Source organism: Macrotis lagotis, chromosome 1, assembly GCF_037893015.1.
Source record: "Macrotis lagotis isolate mMagLag1 chromosome 1, bilby.v1.9.chrom.fasta, whole genome shotgun sequence".
Classification (NCBI taxonomy): domain Eukaryota; kingdom Metazoa; phylum Chordata; class Mammalia; order Peramelemorphia; family Peramelidae; genus Macrotis; species Macrotis lagotis.
Window position 1 is genome coordinate 18,162,208 of NC_133658.1, and position 17,958 is coordinate 18,180,165.

General features: G+C 41.3%; 1 protein-coding gene across 1 annotated transcript in view; it reads right to left on the bottom strand.

The window, feature by feature from the left end:
* DOCK5 (dedicator of cytokinesis 5) overlaps positions 1-17,958 on the bottom strand; it is a 244,156-nt gene that overhangs the window by 149,473 nt on the left and 76,725 nt on the right. Inside the window, exons 3-5 of the mRNA XM_074195275.1 lie at positions 8,421-8,461; positions 3,041-3,096; positions 543-639 (exon numbers count right to left, since the gene is read on the bottom strand). Of these exons, the coding sequence (XP_074051376.1) occupies positions 543-639; positions 3,041-3,096; positions 8,421-8,461 (194 nt within the window). The remainder of the gene's footprint in view (positions 1-542; positions 640-3,040; positions 3,097-8,420; positions 8,462-17,958) is intronic.

Sequence of the window (17,958 nt, forward strand, 5' to 3'; positions counted from 1 at the left end):
ATGAATGTGAACAAAGACAGACTTTGAGAGACAGTGAAGGATAGAGGGGTCAAGAGAGCTATGGTCTATGGGGTCATGAAGGGTTAGACATGAATAAACAATTATATTCAAAGAACAATTATTCAGCACTGTTACAGTCTATATCAAGCACATGGTTTTGGATAAGACATGGTTCCAGACCTCTGGAACTTATGGTCTAGATTAAGGCAAAGTAAGACATGAACAAATAAAAAAGTAAGGTATCATATGTTCGTGAAGTTCTAACCCAGATGTGACCATTTAGAACTAGAAGGCATTCCTCCCACTCACTCTAGGGTCCTAGTCCCACTTCTTGTAAGCACAAGATAGAGGATCCCAGGCAACTTTCTAAGATGAAAAAACTGAAAGTAGACATAGTGAAAATATACTGACTAAGTACATGGTAAAAAAAGAAGAGAATTGTGATGGTATCTCCCCAAACTTCTTTGCAGAGGTGGAGTTCTGTGGGCAGAGAATCCTATATATAATGTCAGTGTTGCTCTGGGCCTTGGGAGGTTACTCACCACATAGAGTTTGTGCCAGATGACCGCCCATTCTCGAAGGGTAGATGTGAGCTCCTGCACCAGGGGCACCTCACTGGGAATCACAGTTTCATGTTGCCTGGAGAGCGAAAAACAGAGTCACAGGTTTTCTCAAAGGAGGCCTGGCCAGTGGAATTCAGTAAGAACCTCGTTTTCAGGTTGGGATAAAGCAAAACTTGGACCCTGGGAGATATCTAGAAGGAAACTCAATGGAATCTTTGAAATTTGAAGGAAAGACTCACTTCTCTCAGATCTCAGGCAATCCCCAAACAGGGCCTGGTCCTATGTAAGGGCAAGAATCCAGAGCCAATGGATAGAACAACAGCCCTGGGGTCAGGAGGATCTGAGTTCAAATCTGACTTCAGACACTTAATAATTGCCTAGCTGTGTGATCTTGGGCAAGTCACTTAACCCCACTGCCTTGCAAAAAAAAAAATACATGGCCAAGGTTGTCTCCTTGAATACCAAAGTGTATTAGCTAGATAATTATCAAGGGGTATAAGACATGGGGAAAGGAGAATAAGGGAAGGGAATTTATATAGTATCATTTTGTGCTAAGTAATTTTACTAATATCCCAGATACACCTCACAATAACCGTGGAAAGTAGGAGTTTTTATTATCACCCCCATTTTACAATTGAGAAAATAGGCAGACAGAGGTTAAATGGCATGCTCAGGGTTACTGAGCTAGTAAGTGTCTGAGGTCATATTTGAACTCAGTTCTTCCTAACTCCAGGACCTCCATTCAGTGCACTGTGATACCAGTTGAGAAAGATATATAAGGAACAAAAGCCCAGACCACCCAATGGAAAGCTTGACTGGATTTGGACTCAATGGACTTGGGTTCTAATTCCTATTTTGTCACCAGACCCATCTTGGCCAAGTCATCCAAACTCTGTAGATCTCGGTTTCTTCATTTGCCAAATGAAGGGGTCGGACTGGGTTGATGGTTCTCTAGAGGGGGAAATGACCACAGAAAACTAGTAGGGTATGAGTTTCACTAGATGCTCGCCAGTCATTTGACAAAGTAAGAGTGCCACTAGCTTTGTTAACAAGCTCCTTGGAGCTTGAGAGATGGTCCCTGCCCTCAAGGGGCTTCCAGTCTTATGGACTTACCATTGAAGCTTACACACAAGACTTCAACTCAACCCATTCAAGTATTGGGACTCTCTGGGCCATGGACTGAGAATCACTGGCCTAGATCATCAAACAGGACCCTATGCACTCTAAATATTATGGATATTGATCCCTTTTTGCCTGGACCATGTCTCCTCACTCATTCTTTCTTCCCATACAGACCTCAAAGATGGCAGTTTTAGTCTCTGGAGAGAGAGACAGGGGAAAGTAACCTGATTGCCCATCTACATCCCAGATGCCCCTGACAGAAGCATCCTTAGGTCCTTCATCCTTGAGAACCCACAATTCTCTTGGCCCCCAATACTGCCTACTGAGAGGCCTAAGGCCCACTGGATGCTCAGTCCCTTTAGGACTCCTGGGCCAACATCTACTTTAAATCTTTAGCCATCTTCTTCATCCCCCTTATCCTTAGTGCTTTTCCTCTGAGACGACTTCTCATTTACAAGTTGTACATAATTACTTGCATGTTGGCTCTTGATTATATAAACTTCTGGAGAGCAGGGTCCGTTTTCACCTGCTTCTGTATCCCTATCACTTGGCACAATGCCTCACACAGAGCTGGCAATGACTAAAATCTTGTTGACTAACTGACTGATTCAGAAAAAATATTTTAAAAAAATAAATAGAGAAAAGAATGACCCAGGGCAGCATGCCTTATACAATCTTATTTTTGAGTCATATTCAGTCATAACTGACTCTTTGTGACCTCTCTTATGGGGTCTTTTGGCAAAGATATTGGAGTGGTTGCCATTTCCTTCTCTGGCTCATTTTACAGATGAGGAAACTAAGGCAAACAGGGTAAAGTGACTTTCCCAGGGCCACACAGCTAGTCAGATTTGACAGGAAGAAGCATCTTCCTGATTCCAAGACCAGTGCTCTATTCAGTGTTTCACTGGTTGCCAACTTTATATATTGCTACTCCTCAAATAGGGAAGTGGGGTTGGGTTGAGGAGTGAAAAGGATGGGAAATTCATAACATCTGGTATTTCAGTAATGTTAAAATTTTACAAACATTATCTCATTTCATAAATGACCACCATAGAGCTAAAAGGAACTTGAAGGTCACTGGTCAATGTCTCTATTTTCCAGTGGTCCAAGGAAGTTAACTGACTTGTCTGAGGTCACTGAGACCACAACACAAACCAGGGGCTGAAGCCTGGCCCTCAGACTATTCATTCAAGGCTCCTTGCATCACACTCACCATCACCCTGTGAAGAAAGCACCCTCATCCTTATCTCACTTATGAGAATGGTGAGGCTCAGATATGAAGCCACTTGCAATGGTCACCCAGCTGGCCAGTCTTTAAACCCACTGTCCTCTCAGGTAAACTCAGGAGCACTCACCCCAAATCCTCTACGGTTGCCTCCTTCAAATGGATGTAGGTTTCAGGGAAAATCCCCTAGAAAGAGAAGAAATGAGATTAGTCGGTAGTAAAACCACAGTCTTGAAACACAACCACAATCAACAATTATCTCTTATGCATCTACTGAGCCCTGGAAATACAATGATAAAACAATAAAAAGAAAAAATTCTTCCAATTAAAAAGCTTACCTTCCATCAAGTGAGAAAACATACAAATATATAAATGTAATGAAATATCCAGAAGGCAGCTATGGTGCAGTGAAAACCTTGAAAGCCTTAAGCCCTGGGTTCCAGTTTTGATGCATAACTGCTGTGTGGTCCTGGGTAAGCCAATTATCCTTAACAAGGCTCTGGGCATTTCTCTAAGACTGAAGAAGCAGAGAAGGTCCTCACTTTTGTACTCAATTGATAGAGGAACTCCCTATACTATGAGATCCAAGGACCAGCCCCTATCTCCAAGGTTGTAGCTAGCACTGATTAGTGGGAGGGGATCAAGGAAAGTCTGGTGCAGAAGGTGGTGTTTTTGCTATGCCATCAAGGAAGCTAGGGATGCCAAGAGAGGGAGATGAGGAAGGAATCTGCACCTCTGCAAAAATGTTCTAAGAATGGCGACCACCTGTGCAGGGGGGCAGAGATGGGAGAAGGAGAATATGAAGATTATGAGACTTACAGCAAAGCCAATAGGAGAAAATCAGGCAAGCATGGAATCTGCCAGTTCACAATAATGATTCCATTTGGTAAGAAAAATACATCAATGGACTTCACAGTTTTCCCAAGACCTATAAAAAATCTCCTCATCCCCTTCACTCCCCCACCCCCAAATTCCTATCCGGAATTCCCTCTTTTCTGTCTATTTGAGGGAAGGATCCTTTTCTCACTGGCATGACCAAGGCTAGAGATTCTGGATGAGTTCTTTCTAGGACAATGAGAATAGAATAGAGGCTTCTAACCCATCCCTTGGCCATCTTAGACTTGTGTTCATGGGAGTAACAGAGGGCATCAATTCATATTCATAGGCTCATGGATTTAGTGCTCTAAGGGACTTTGGGGATTAATTAAATACAGTACCTACATTTTACAGATGAGTCCATTGAATCATTTCAGTTACTCTTTGTTGTTATTTAGTCATTCAGTCATGTCTGACTCTTCTAAGCCCTATATGAGATTTTCTTGGCAGAGATACCTGAGTGGTTTGTCATTTTCTTCTCTAGCTCATTTTTACAGATAAGAAGTCTGAGGCAAACAAGGTGAAGAGATTTTCCCAGGTTCACATAGGTAGAAAGTGTGTGAGGCTGGATTTGAACTCAGGAGGAGTCTTCCTGATTCCAAGCCTAGTGCTTTAGCTACCTAACTGTCTCCACAGACGAGGTACTTGAACCTAAGAGAGTGAAATGACTAGCCTAGGGGCAAGGATAAGTGGAAAAGCTGAGATTTGAACCCAGACTCTCCAATTCACTTAGTCAATGAGTCACTTACCATACAACAGGAATCAATAAAAAGAAAGTTAAAATAATTTCTGCCATTGAGGAGCTTATGTTCTAAAGGAGTGGGAGAATGATATACAAGTAATAAGATCCATACAAGCATTCTTTCCACAGTACTCCATTGAGCCTCTCATCATCCAACCAAGATGAAGACATAAAGATCCTGATATGATGGCTTCTGATGGACCTTCCAACTCTGGCATCCCACCATACTGTGGTCCTTGAAAGACTCAGTCATGATCCAATGAGGCAAACCAACGAATGACTTTTTAAAAAGTGACTTGCCAAGATTCTATCATCAGGCTGAACATCTCCAACACTGTTATTTTTTCATTAGATTGTAAGCTCCTTGAGGGTAAAGGCCATCTCTTACCTTTTTTTTTATCCCCAGTGCTTAGTAAAGTATCTGACACATAGAAGATGCTTAATAAACATTTCTTGATGGATTGAAATCACAACTTTTCTGGGCTTGGTATCTGAATCATTCCTGAGTTCAAATGTGCCTCATGCCCTTACTAATTGTATGATTCTGGACAAAGCACTTAACCCTGTTGGCCTCAGTTTTCTCATCTGTAAAATAAGCTAGAGAGGGAAATGGCATATCACTCCAGTATCTTGATCAAGAAGACCCCAAATGGGGTCACAGATATTTGGACATGATTGAAAATGACTCAACACCACCACCAACACAACAATAATTAGCTCTTACGATGCTGTGCTCTCCGAGGAGCCCTTGGGGGCGAGGGGGGTTAAACAAGACGCAAGCATCTTTAGTGCAAGTCCATTTTCTCACCCAAGGAAATCCAATATCAGGAAGGAATTGGGTCAATTAAACTTGGCCAAGCATCCTACATTTGATGACTCCATTCTGTAAACTAGTTCATAAAATGCCAAGGAAAGAGGAGGGGGCCATGTAAAACCACCAGCATGATTTCAACCTTGACAAAGAGACCATAAACCATAAACTTCTAGGTAGCAAACATAAAGGGATTTAAAAATATTGTATTCTCTTACCAAAACATAATTGTATGCATCATACACCCAATTACAGAGCTTCTGGGTAAGCCTGTCCTAAGCATACTTATAAAGGCTACATAAATTCTGAGTAGGCCAGGTTATGGAGCTGATTTACATTGCACCTTGCCCCAGTTAAATCCCCATCCACTAAAGCTACCCATTCACTTGAAGCAAATATTGAGCTAGAGACTGGCCAGTCATCCTTCCCATTCAACCTCAGATCAATAAATGAGGCCTTGAAATGAGTACGTCTGCCCCATTTTATCACCCACTCCCCATGGAGAGGGTCTGCTTCTAAAGGACATCAAAGTCCCCATTAAAATAATAGACCATCCAAATGGACTCTCAAGGCCTGAGAAGTCTGGGCATCGGTTACGGTAGAGCTTAAAAGGATTTCAAAGAGGTCCCCCACCCCCCAAGGAAGAAGTAGACGCAGATAAATCTTGTCGATGGCAATTGGCAGGACGTTAGTTTATTTTTCCTGGATCAGCTCTCCCAGGAGAAGACTTCGAAGCTCCTCAAAGGGAGTGTGTGAACCTCTCTTCACCACAGGAATTTAGTGGGAGGGAAAAGTCACCTTGAACAGTCTCAGAACAATTAAGATTTCTCTTGGCAGAGCTGCTGTAAGAAGCCACTGGGCCTTAAGGTGGAAAGCAAGAAGTATCTCCCTGCCCACTCTGATGTTGGTTTAGAAATGAGCGCATATGCAAACATTGAACACAAGTTAACAGAAATAGCTTCATAAGTCCAATGAACTTCCTTCTGTTGTTTCTCTAGCCTCCCATACTTTGGGGGAAAGGATCTTGTACTAACCACAGGATCAGTGAATGTCAGAGCTGGGAACCAAGAATGTCAGAGCTGGAAGGAATCCCAAGGTAGAAAATAGAATGGTGGAGCAGGATAGGTCTTACAACAGAGAATGTCAGAACTGGGAAGGGCTTTAGAAATCCTGACCCAAGGAAATCATTTAAACTGGACCTTGATTTCTCCATCTGTCAAAAGAATGGGATTAGACTTGAAGATTGCTAAAACCCCTTCCATATATAGAGACATAGGATCCTTTGATCAAAATCGGATGGGAAATAATGGAATTCATTTTTTTTTTTTTGAGGTGAGAGGGTTAACCTTTCATTTAAAGAAAACTTCCATTTCAGGGTGAATTGTTGAACTGCATCATCAAATATGTGTGTGTGTGTGTGTGTGTGTGTGTGTGTGTGTGTGTGTGAAGATGAGAATTCAAATGGACTTAAGGGAAGATAATCTAGGAGATAGGAAGAAAGTTTTCCCATTTCCTTCTCCTCATCATTTTATAGCTGAGGAAACTGAGGCAAACAGGGTTAAGTGTCAGGGTCACACAACTAGTAAGTATCTGAGACCAGATTTGAACTCAGGATGACTTCAGGCCCCACACTCTATCCACTGTACAACTTAGCTGTCTTGCAGTGGGATTGACTTAAATTTGTGACCTAATTTTCTAGGTAAACCAGAGTCATAGGATAGCAGATTTAGAACTAGAAGGGCCTTAGAGGGTGTCATGCTTATCATCTATTTGACAAAGAAACTGAATCTGAGAGGTCAAGTGACTTTAGAGAATCATAGATTCAGAGATGATTTAAAAAACACCCAATTCAATCCCCTCGTTTTAGTGAAGAGATTGCACATGATGGAAATGAAGAGCTAGAATTCACACCCAGACCTTTTGACTTCAGACCCAGAACCCTTCTGCTAATTAGAGGTAGTTTCTAGCCCAGGTGTCCTGACTCTCAAATTCATCACTTCCTTGAACCATTCTTCCAGATTTATTGTTGCTTTTGGAAATTACCTTAACTGACCACTTCAAAAGAACTGTGACATCCTGGTTAGAGACCTGCTCAACCAAATTAAGATGATACCCCTCTCTCCACACCTTAGGTACAGTCACTGGTTCACTGTAGATGCCAGCAGTGGGTCTTGCAAGGATTAGCTGGACATACCCTGGAAGGATAATTTCCTGTGGATACAGCACCTGATTTCCTCCTAGTTCCATAGAACCTTTCAAAGCTTGTGGTCCCCTTGCAAAGCCTTCAAGAGTCCAACATTGCCCCTATGAGCCAGTGAGGTAATTGAGAAGGACTCTAGAGAATGGCTTTATTAAGTCTTGAAGTGGGCAGTGGAATGCAGTCTAGATCATTTGCAATGAGAAAGACATCAAGACTCAGGGTCCTCCCCGAGTTTTGGAGTCAGTGGAGAATGGGGAGAACCACTGTATCCTCACCAAAGCTAAGAGGGCTCAAGTAAAGCAACACCTATTGTGGACTCTTACAACAACTTTATTCCAGGGAATACAGAGGAGTAAAAGGAGCCCTTCCCCTGCCTTGAATGACCCCTGATCTTTCCCCTTAGTGTGACTTACTTTCCCTTTTCCAAACTGGTAGGTTGGATACAAGGTCACTTTTTTTTTACTTTTTTGCAAGGGTTAAGTGGCTTGTGCAAGGCCACACAGATAGGTGATTATTAAGTGTCTGAGGCTGGATTTGAACTCGGGTCCTCCTGACTCCAGAGCCGGTGCTCTATCCACTGTGCCACCTAGCCACCCCATATACAAGGTCACTTTTATCCGAAGGGAAATTCCCAGCTTAGCCTATTGTCGGTGTTTCATAAACCTCCATTGATAATTAATGCTTCCTTGAGGATCATGTTTACTGTCTTATGGGAAGCTGTATTAAGATCTGGGAATCTGCTTCAGTTTCTAAATGAGGTAAAACCCAAAGAGAAAAATCAGAGTGGTGTCTGATTAGACAGTTTATAATGCAACTTGTAATCTAAACAATGCAAAGTAGGAAAAAAAAATCAGGAAAAAAAGGCAAATAAAAAAACATACCTTCTTAGCCTTATTTCTCAGCGTATATCCTCTGAACCAACCTGTCAGGGAAGAAAAGAACATATAATCCTTTATCTAAACAAAGGCAATCCCCAAATCTTGGCAAGATGCATTCTGATTCTTCCATCGCCAATGTTGGCAGAGAACTAGGGAGAAAAACAAAATTGACTGGACATGGTGTATGAATTGGAAAGGCTCATTTTTCTTGGAAACTTACTTGGTCATGAAGGGTCTAGGATTTTGTCATTGTGGAGGAAGTTCTAGCTTGAGAATTCCCTCCAAGGATGTCAATGCAGACCCACGTGACGTACCTTTTAGGTACCCCCTCTGAGTTCAAATGAGATAAAGTGGGCGATGTATTTTTGGAGACTTCAAACATATTAATGTCCACTCATTATTATCATTAGGAATAGAATTACTATGATATTATTATTTCTAGCATAACCACATTTTTTTATTAGGAAAAACTGCTATACCTAGACCCCATTCTACACTGTCACTTTGGAAGCTTACCAAAGTGTCCTAGGACAATGATTTGGGAAACTGCAGGGGACTTATCATCTCTGGTTAAATTCAACAAATTAATGTTTTATTTTTAAGGCAGTAGGGAGAAATGACTTGCCCATTTGCCCAGCTAGGCAATTATTAAATGTCTGAGGCAGGATTTGAACTCAGGTCCTCCTGATTCCAGGGCTGGTGCTCTAACCACTGTGCCACCTAGCTGCCCCCAAATTCAACAAACTTTAAAGAAAAAAAAATTTATGATCTTATTCATTTACGAATTTATCTTTCCTCTTTTCCTAGTCAGCTAGTCACCCCTTATCAAAAAGATTAAAAAAGAAAAGACAGGGAAGAAGCAGATAATCAAAACTAATCATTGCATACAAAAATCTTGACAGTACAGTCCATACACCCATAGTCTCTTGTTTCTTCAGAGGCAGGAGGGAACTATATTTTCTAATCTCCCAGGTCGAGAAGGATCATGGGATTTTATATCTCCTGAGCTAATACTGCAGTCCAAACTCCTTTTGCAGTTTCAGTCAAATGAAGTCCAGGGATTCCATAATCAGACTTCTACAGCTGGAAGAAGCTCTACAGGTCATCTAGTTTACCTCCTTCACTTTGCAGACACAGAAACTGAGGTTCAGAAAGGTTAAGTTACTTCTCTGAGGTCCAGGTGGGTCTAGGATTTGAACCCAAGTCCCATAATTTCAAGTTTGTTGCTTAAATAAGAATTAGAAGTAGGTTTGCACCCAAACTGCATTAAGTTCCTTATCCAGAACCAACCCCAGTCACTAAAATTACAATGTTTTCTTCTTATTTCTTTTCCTCCAAACTATTGTAGGCATTACATTTCTTTTCTTTTCTTTTCTTTTTAGGTTTTTGCAAGGCAATGGGGTTAATTGACTTGCCCAAGGCCACACAGCTAGGTAATAATTAAGTGTCTGATGTCACATTTGAACTCGGGTACTCCTGACTCCAGGGCCGGTGCTCTATCCATTGTGCCACCTAGCTGCCCATCATTGCATTTATTTCAATAAAAATGTAACTCCCTTCTATGTCAAAGGCACTGTGTGAGTCATGGAGGATTTGAAGATAAAAAAAGAGGAGAGGAGAGACAAAGGAGAAGACAGAAGAAAAGAGCAGAAGAGACAGGAGAAAAAAAGTAGGACTTTTTACAAATGATGAAAGTGAAGCAAGATGATACTATAATAATGATGATGATAATAAACTCCCAGGCTTAGGAGAGCCACAATAGACTCCAAGAACTTGGCTAGTCCAGGATGGCTCTTGGACCCATTTGGAAGTTTGGGGAAATCTATGAGCCCTCTAAATATATATCATGCTTTTAAATGCTTTTTAAATGCATAAAATAAAATACATGGTATTACAAAATTATTTGAAATACAACTATCAAATTATTTTAAGAATAAGTTCATAGTCAAAGAAAGAACTCTTGTTCTAGACAATTGTGGATTGAAAGTTAGAAGGGACCATCAAGGTCATCTAATTTAACTATCTGACTTGGCCCACATCACCCTGCCACTATCCAATGTACCGCACTACCCGGAGTTAACCAACACTGAAAATTCCCACTTCTCCGAAGGAACTGGGTCCTCCCTTCCTGAGTAGATGCACAAAAATAATCCCAAAGTATCTCCAAGTTGGAAGATGCCTCCCAGGTCATCTACAACAACTCAGACATGAGCAGGAGGCCTTCAACATCAACATATGGTTATCCAGGCTAGGAATGAAAACACCATCATGACCTGAACTTAGCAAGGGCAGCCAGATGCTATTTGACCTGCTAGCAGATTCTCTGTGATTTCCACTGGTTGAAAACCATTTTTTTTACAAAATCTTTCCTAGGAAAAGATCATTGTCCTTGGAAGAGGAAAACAAGCAAAATAGCATCTTGTCATCTGCCCTTCCTCTGCGCATAGAGGCCATTCCCATCCCACTCCCCAGCCCACCTCCACTCCTGTGATTCTCCTCCTCTTGTTCTGTGAGACAATAAACATGGCAATATTCCCAATGCTTCTGCAAAAGAGGCATTGATCAGTTCTCCTCTAAGCTCCACTGGCTCTGAATTCTAGGGTAAAAGAACTCCTCCTTTCCTGGTCATCAATCTCCTAAATGGATCATCTTGTCCTATTGGTATATAAGTTCCGAAAAGATTTTCCTCCTTTAGTATTTAGATCTTCAGCACATAACAGTTTCTGTGTTAATAAATGATCCTTCCCTCCCTCCTTCCCTCCTTCCTCCCTTCCTTCCTCCCTTCCTTCTTCCCTTCTCCCTCCCTCCCTCCCTTCCTTCCTTCCTTCCATCTTCTTGGCAACTAACATTTATTGAGTTGCCAAGGGAGACTCAAATGTGAGCCCTGGGGACTTGTCCAAAGTGACACAACCAGTATGCTCAGGAGTGGTACTAGACTATGGGTATGCTCAGGAGGTGATACTAGACTATGGGTATGCTCAGGAGATGAAACTAAACTATGGGTATGCTTAGGAGGTATTAGATTAAAGGCATTCCTCACTCTGAGACCAGCTTGCTATCTATCATCTCAGAATGACTCTCATATATGGAATATTCTCTTTCTTGATTCATTAGATTGGTTTTTTTCTTCCTTGGCACAAGATAAGAGAAGAAAGCAACCTAGTCTAGTGATCTGGCCTTTCACTTATTACCCATGTGACTTTAGACAAGGGATCTCGTCACTTCAATTTGTTCCCCTATAAAATAAGGGGTTGATTTTGAGTCTGTTTCCAGCCCCAAACCTATGATCCTGTGACGTTAGGTTTGTTCCGAGCCTGTTTCTAAATTTTCTGCCAATGTCTCCCTTCCACTTTATCTTCCTGTCTAGACACTGACTGACTCCATCCTCCAATAACCCCTACATTTTCCTACTGGAAGAGATCTAGAATGTGGACTCTATTACTACCCTTTGGCCCTCTCATCACTTCTCATGGCTGGTTGTGCCCTTGCAAGCACCCTCCTTTTGAGGGCAGATGTATCAACGGAGCTCAAGGATTCATTGGTTTGTACCTTACTCGTCAGTCAAAAATTACCTACTATATGATAGACCTGGAGAGACAAAAGGATCTCACACTCCAATGGAGACAATATGAAAACAACTTTGTATATAGAGGATAAATGGGAAATAATCACCAGAGGGAAGGTGCTAGAATGAAGAGGATTTGAGAAAGCCTTCCTATAGAGGGTGAGGTTTTATCTGGGACATGAAGGAAGTCAGAGATGGAAAATCTTATGAGAGGAACAGTAAAGGGGGCAGTATCAGGGGACTGAAGACTAGGAGGATGATTGAGAAGGTGGATGGTGGGGGCTATGGTATAAAGGAATTTGAAGGCCAAACAGAAGATTTTGTATTTGATCATGGAGGTAATAGGAAGCCACCAGGAATTTCAGGGAGTCAGGGGTGACATAGTTGAACATTGAGCTTTAGGAAAATCACTTTGATGACTGAATAAGAAGATGGACTAAGGTGGGAGGGACTTGTGGCAGGCAAACCAACCCAGCAGGAGATTAAAGTAGACCAGTTGTAGGGCAATGACAGTTGGGGTGGAGCATCAGAGGAGAGAAGTGGGGCACATTCAGAAGATGTCACAGAGGTGCAATCAATGGACTAGCTTAGACTTAGGGGTGTTAGAGTCACCATCTAGGTTGGGATCATGGAACCCTTGAAGGATGGCGGTGCCTTTGACAATAATAAGGAAATGTGAAAGCAGAGAGAACTGGGGGAGGGGGGAGATAATGAGTTCAATTTTGAACATATTACTGAATGTCTAGCAGATGGGAAAGCAGACAGTTTAGGTCTCGATAAGTAGATTGGAGAATCAATTGTACTGAATTGATAATTAAATCTATGGGAGCTGATAAGATCACCAAGTGAAGTATTATAGAGTGTGTGTGCATGGGTACATATATTCTATAATATTCTATATAATTATATTATCAAACATTATATATAGTCTACATCATAGACTTTATATATATATGAAATAATTATAAATTATATTCTAATGTAATGTTTTCATAACACTATATAATATAAATGTATGATAACTGGACCTTTCTATCTCTATCTAGTAGCTGAAATATCTCCTCTGCTTTGTTTTCCTCACCTAGAGTGTAAATCCCTTGAGAGCAGGGATTGTCTTCTTTTTTCTTTTCATCTCAAGTGCTTAGCCCTTAGTGAATACTTAATAAATAATAAGCTTTTCATTCATTGATCTGATCGACTCTGGTATAGACAAATCACACCATAATGGATAGAAAGCTGAGCTTGGGAGTCAGTTCAAAACCTGCCTTTGTTGTCAAGGGCCAGCTGTGTGAACAGGGGATGTCCTTCCCTTTTCTGTCTCACTTGGCTATTGCGCATCCCAAATGAGATCATGTGTGCCAATTGTGGGCAGACCTGAGGGCCACTCATTTAATTTACCTTCAGTAAAGCAAATGGCAAATGGCAAATGTATATGGACAATTACTGGGATGTCTGCAGGAAGAGCTCAGATCAGTCATACGGCCTTGAGAATAACAAATCCCAGCCTTTCCCATCAGCATTCTCAGCTGGAACAGAAGCCGATGAAGGATGTTCTAAACAATCCTTCCCCAAGGCAGTGAAAGCAAGATAAACATGTTCAAGGGGCCTGGTGGCATGGAGCCACTGAAGTAATCCTATGATCCCCCTCACCATGGGAGGCTATATCTGTTGGGGCTTAGAGGGTAGAAACATGGGAAAGATGTCACCAAACTTCTATCATCTGTAGAATCAACTGGTTTTATGGGATGGGGGTTCAGGAAAGAGGCTAGGATTGTTTATATGGATCTGGAAGTTATCTGTATAGAGAGGATAATGGAAGCTATAGGAGTGAATAAAATCACCAAGGTAGAAGAGGGTTTAGCAGAGATCTTTCCTCCCTCCCTCACCACCCTGCATCCTTCTCTCCCTCCCTTTGTCCCTCCTTCCTTCCTTCCTTCCTTGTGCTGAGCCTTCAAAGAAGTTAAGAATTTGAGAGTAAGTTGAGGGAGAATGCTTTGCAGACTAGCAGCTCAAAGGCTTGAGAGTGAATGCTTGGGGCCTCCAGGTGGCCCAGTGGATAGAGTACCAATCCTGGAGTCAGGAGGACCAGAGTTCAAATCTGGATTCAGATACTTAATAATTACCTAGCTGTATGACTTGGGGCAAGTCACTTAACCCCATTACCTTGCAAAAAAACCCTAAAAAAACTGAATTTCAAGAAAGAGTCACTGGATAATGTTGGTAAGGATGTAGAGTAGATGAAGGGAAATAATTTGCTACAAACTTGGAAAGGCAGCCTGGACCCAAGCTATGAAGATTTTAAGTGGATTAGTTTGCATTTTATGTAAAAAGAAAGGCATGAAGGATTTTTTTAGATATGATATGGTCAGGTCTATGCTTCAGTGGCCACTCTGTCTAGAACTCATTAGAAAAAGAAGAGACTTGGGCAGAAGCATCACTTAGGAGTTTACTGCAACAGCTCCAATAAAAGAGGGAAAAGGCTGGAACTAGTGTAGGAAGTAGAGAGAAGGCAGCCAACGTGAGAGCTGTAGAGACAGAAACAAGAAGATACTTAACTATGAGCTAAGAAGGTTCTACGGCAGAGCTTCCTGAAATTGAAAGGTAGTACTCCCCTTTCCCCCTCCTCTTGAAGACCCCAACTGGACCATTATGTTTGGTTCTAGGAAGGCTTTGATATACCAGAGACTATCCAGAGCAGGGCAATGAAGTGGTTGGAGGGCATAAAGAGTACAACAGAAGTAGAAGAAAATGAGGGGGGAAAAAGAAGACTCAGAAGGAGAAAGAATGTGTTCTGGTATTTTTAGGACCTACATGTAGAAGAGGAATCATACATGAGTAAAGTTACAGAGAGACAAATTGAGCCTTGATATAAGGAAAAAGAATTAGAGCTACACAGAAGCAGGCTAGGTGGCCTTGGGAAGTACTGGAAGTCCTCCAGTAGAAACTTAGACGTCCCATCTGGGGTATGTTATAGAAGGGAATTTGGAGAAGGTAAGTTGGACTGGAAAGAAGTAGCTTGGAGCTAGGAAGGCTTGAGTTCATGAATGCCTCTGTCATTTGCTGACTGTGTGACCCTGGACCATTCACTGAACCTTGTGGTATGACCAGGCAACTCCCCAAATCTAGAAATTAAAAAGCAAGGACTCACTTGCACTGGAAAAGGGAGTTTGACCATTCCTCTCATACTCTGTCCTACTTGGGAGTTTCACGATATTGCTTTCTCTTGGTATTCAACCAGTCAAGAGAAAGGATGGGGATCTCTTCTTAGTCTCAATGATCATGTCTATGTAAATGACTCCCACCTCTACATATCTAGTCATTCCTCTCAAACTTTAGAAGGTCCAAAGTAGAATGATTTTTTTTTCTCCCTAAACTTGATTCTCCTCCATCTATTTTGCCACCCAAATGCAAAACTTTGGGAGCCTAACCTTTTTCCTAACCACTCTTTCTCATGCAATCAAACTGCCACATCTGGTCACTCTGCCTCCATGTTTATTCCCTTCTCACATATAGTATCAGTCTAGTTTAGACCTTAGACTGTCACAATCCTCTTTTAAATGGTTTCCCGATATCTCTGTAAAGCTATCTCACATACACCTGCTACATTTCTAATGCGTGGATCTAATAATACTCCTCAACTCAAGAATCTTCAATGGTTCTCTGGCGTATTCCAGATAAAATGCAAATTTGTTGGTTTGGCACTGAAAGCCCTTCATGATCTGAGAAAAGAGAACAAAAGTGCTTTGAGGAAGTTGTGATGGAGAAGTCCCAAAGCACCCTAGCTAGGTGGAAAATGCCTCTCACTATTATAGTGAGTTGAGCCCTCTCCAGGACTCTTGAGCTGAGTCAATTTGGATCTTAACAGAATAAGCCATGGTTTGGGGGAAGGGCTGGAAGGAGTTTCTTAAACATGGCCAAATGGGGAATTTGTTTGACTATGCATATTCATTACAAGTGTTTTGTTTATCTTTTTTTTATGGCAGGGGATGTGGGAGGAAGAAAAAAATAACTTCTTGCTAATTGAAAAGTTAAAATATATTTGTTATAAAAAGACTCCTTTATAAAAAAAAGTTCAAAGTAAGGAAAGAAACATCTACATGAGGGAAAAATCAGATGGTGATGAGTAGGAAGTCAGGAGGAAATTTTAGGCAGAAGACACTGATTAATGAGAAGCTTGAAAAGAAAATTAAATACAGAAAATATTAAAGATTCAGAAGATTGGCCAGTGCAGGTTATCTCAAACCAGATTAGAAGTTTCTAAGGGCAGAATGAATCTAGAAATGACATTATTCCCTGAAATAGGGTTTTCTTGTGTATGATCTAATTCTGTCTCCAAAAATGGTTCCTGAACCCTGAGCAAGAATCAAGAATAGAACCTTGGAGAAAACGGCTACCGCTATTGGGGAAATGAATGAGACAGTTGGATCTCTGCCATGTTATTTCTTCCTAATTTAAATTGTTGTCATGTTTTTCCCTGAATGTAGGCATCAACCTGTCTAGTTTAAACAATGGGTTATGGTTTTATAACCACATGCAAAATATATAAACCAGACTTGTCTTCCTTTGGATTGAACTCAATCACTGTTATTGAACAGAAAGCCCTTCCAGTACTGGCCACTTAACAGTGTTCAATAAATATTTGATAATATTGATAGAAAAAAGTAGAAAGGAAATATATGGAAGGAAATATGGAAGGTGAATAGAGTTGGAAGGGTCCTTGGAGGTTCATCAAGTCACTGTTCCTCTTTAATTCTAGTTCTCTGGGCCTCACCCCATACCATCTCACCTCTCAGTGACTAGATCCTTCCCTTTGAGATGACTTTAACTATGCAAGGTAAACAGTTTATCTGTTCCCAGTTATTTATATGTTATCCTTATAAATAGAATACAAGATTCTTAAGAGCAGGGACCATATTCCCCCCACCCCCATTTTTGTATTTCTAGTGTTTTAGCTTGTTCTCTCTGCATTGTTGGCTACCTGATTTTAGAGATGAACAAAGAGATTAATTGATCTGCTGCCCAAAGTCACATAGAGAGTTAGTGGGTGAGACAGGTCTTCCTAACTCCAAGGTCAGAACTTTCCAATAAATCTCACAGAAGAATGCTGAATCTTAAGTCAAAGGAAATGGATTTGAAGCCAATCTGTTAATTTCTATAAATAAAACTGGTTTCATTTGTAATCCTATATATTTTATTTTGTGTAAAAGCAAATGATCCATAGGCTTTACCAGAATTCCGATGAAGTGCAGGACATGTAAATGATTTCTTAAAAAAAACCTCACCTAAGCACTGGTCCTGGAGTCAGGAGGACTTGAATTCAAATCTGACCTCAGACACTTAATAATTACCCAGCTGTGTGACCTTGGGCAAGTCACTTAACCCCACTGCCTTGCAACCCCCCCCAATAAAATAAAAAGCCTAAAACTCACCCAATTCCCTAACACTCTTCACCTGCACCCCCACCCTCACATTTACTTTTGGCAAAGTACTTAGCAGATGCATTCTGTTCAGATTAGTCACCAGTATGAATTTAGTCCCTACTGTGCCCAAAACACCTATTGAGAAGTAGCCTTAGCAGAACACACCTGAGAAAGAAGAGGGCTTGGAATTGGGAAATCCTGCTTCTGACAAAACTGTGTGACCTCGAGCAAGTTCCCTCACCAACATACCCTAAGCAACCCTCTAAGACCAAAGGTTTCAGAGCAAATGCCAATTTGTATTAGGTAAAGGAGTTTTCTCATTTGGGAGTCCATCGTACCAATGAGGTCTGGAGGAACAGTCAAAAACAATATGCTGGAAGATGCTAGGGATATGGGTGGAAAAAATTGAAACCTCCTGCCCTTTAGAAGCTTCCATTCTATCAGGGGGAATAACCAAACAAATACACAAATACATGAGAGCCAGAACAGAGTCTCAGAATCTGGAGAGTCTGGGTTCAAGTCTTGTCTCTGAAAAATATCAACGATGGAACCCTGG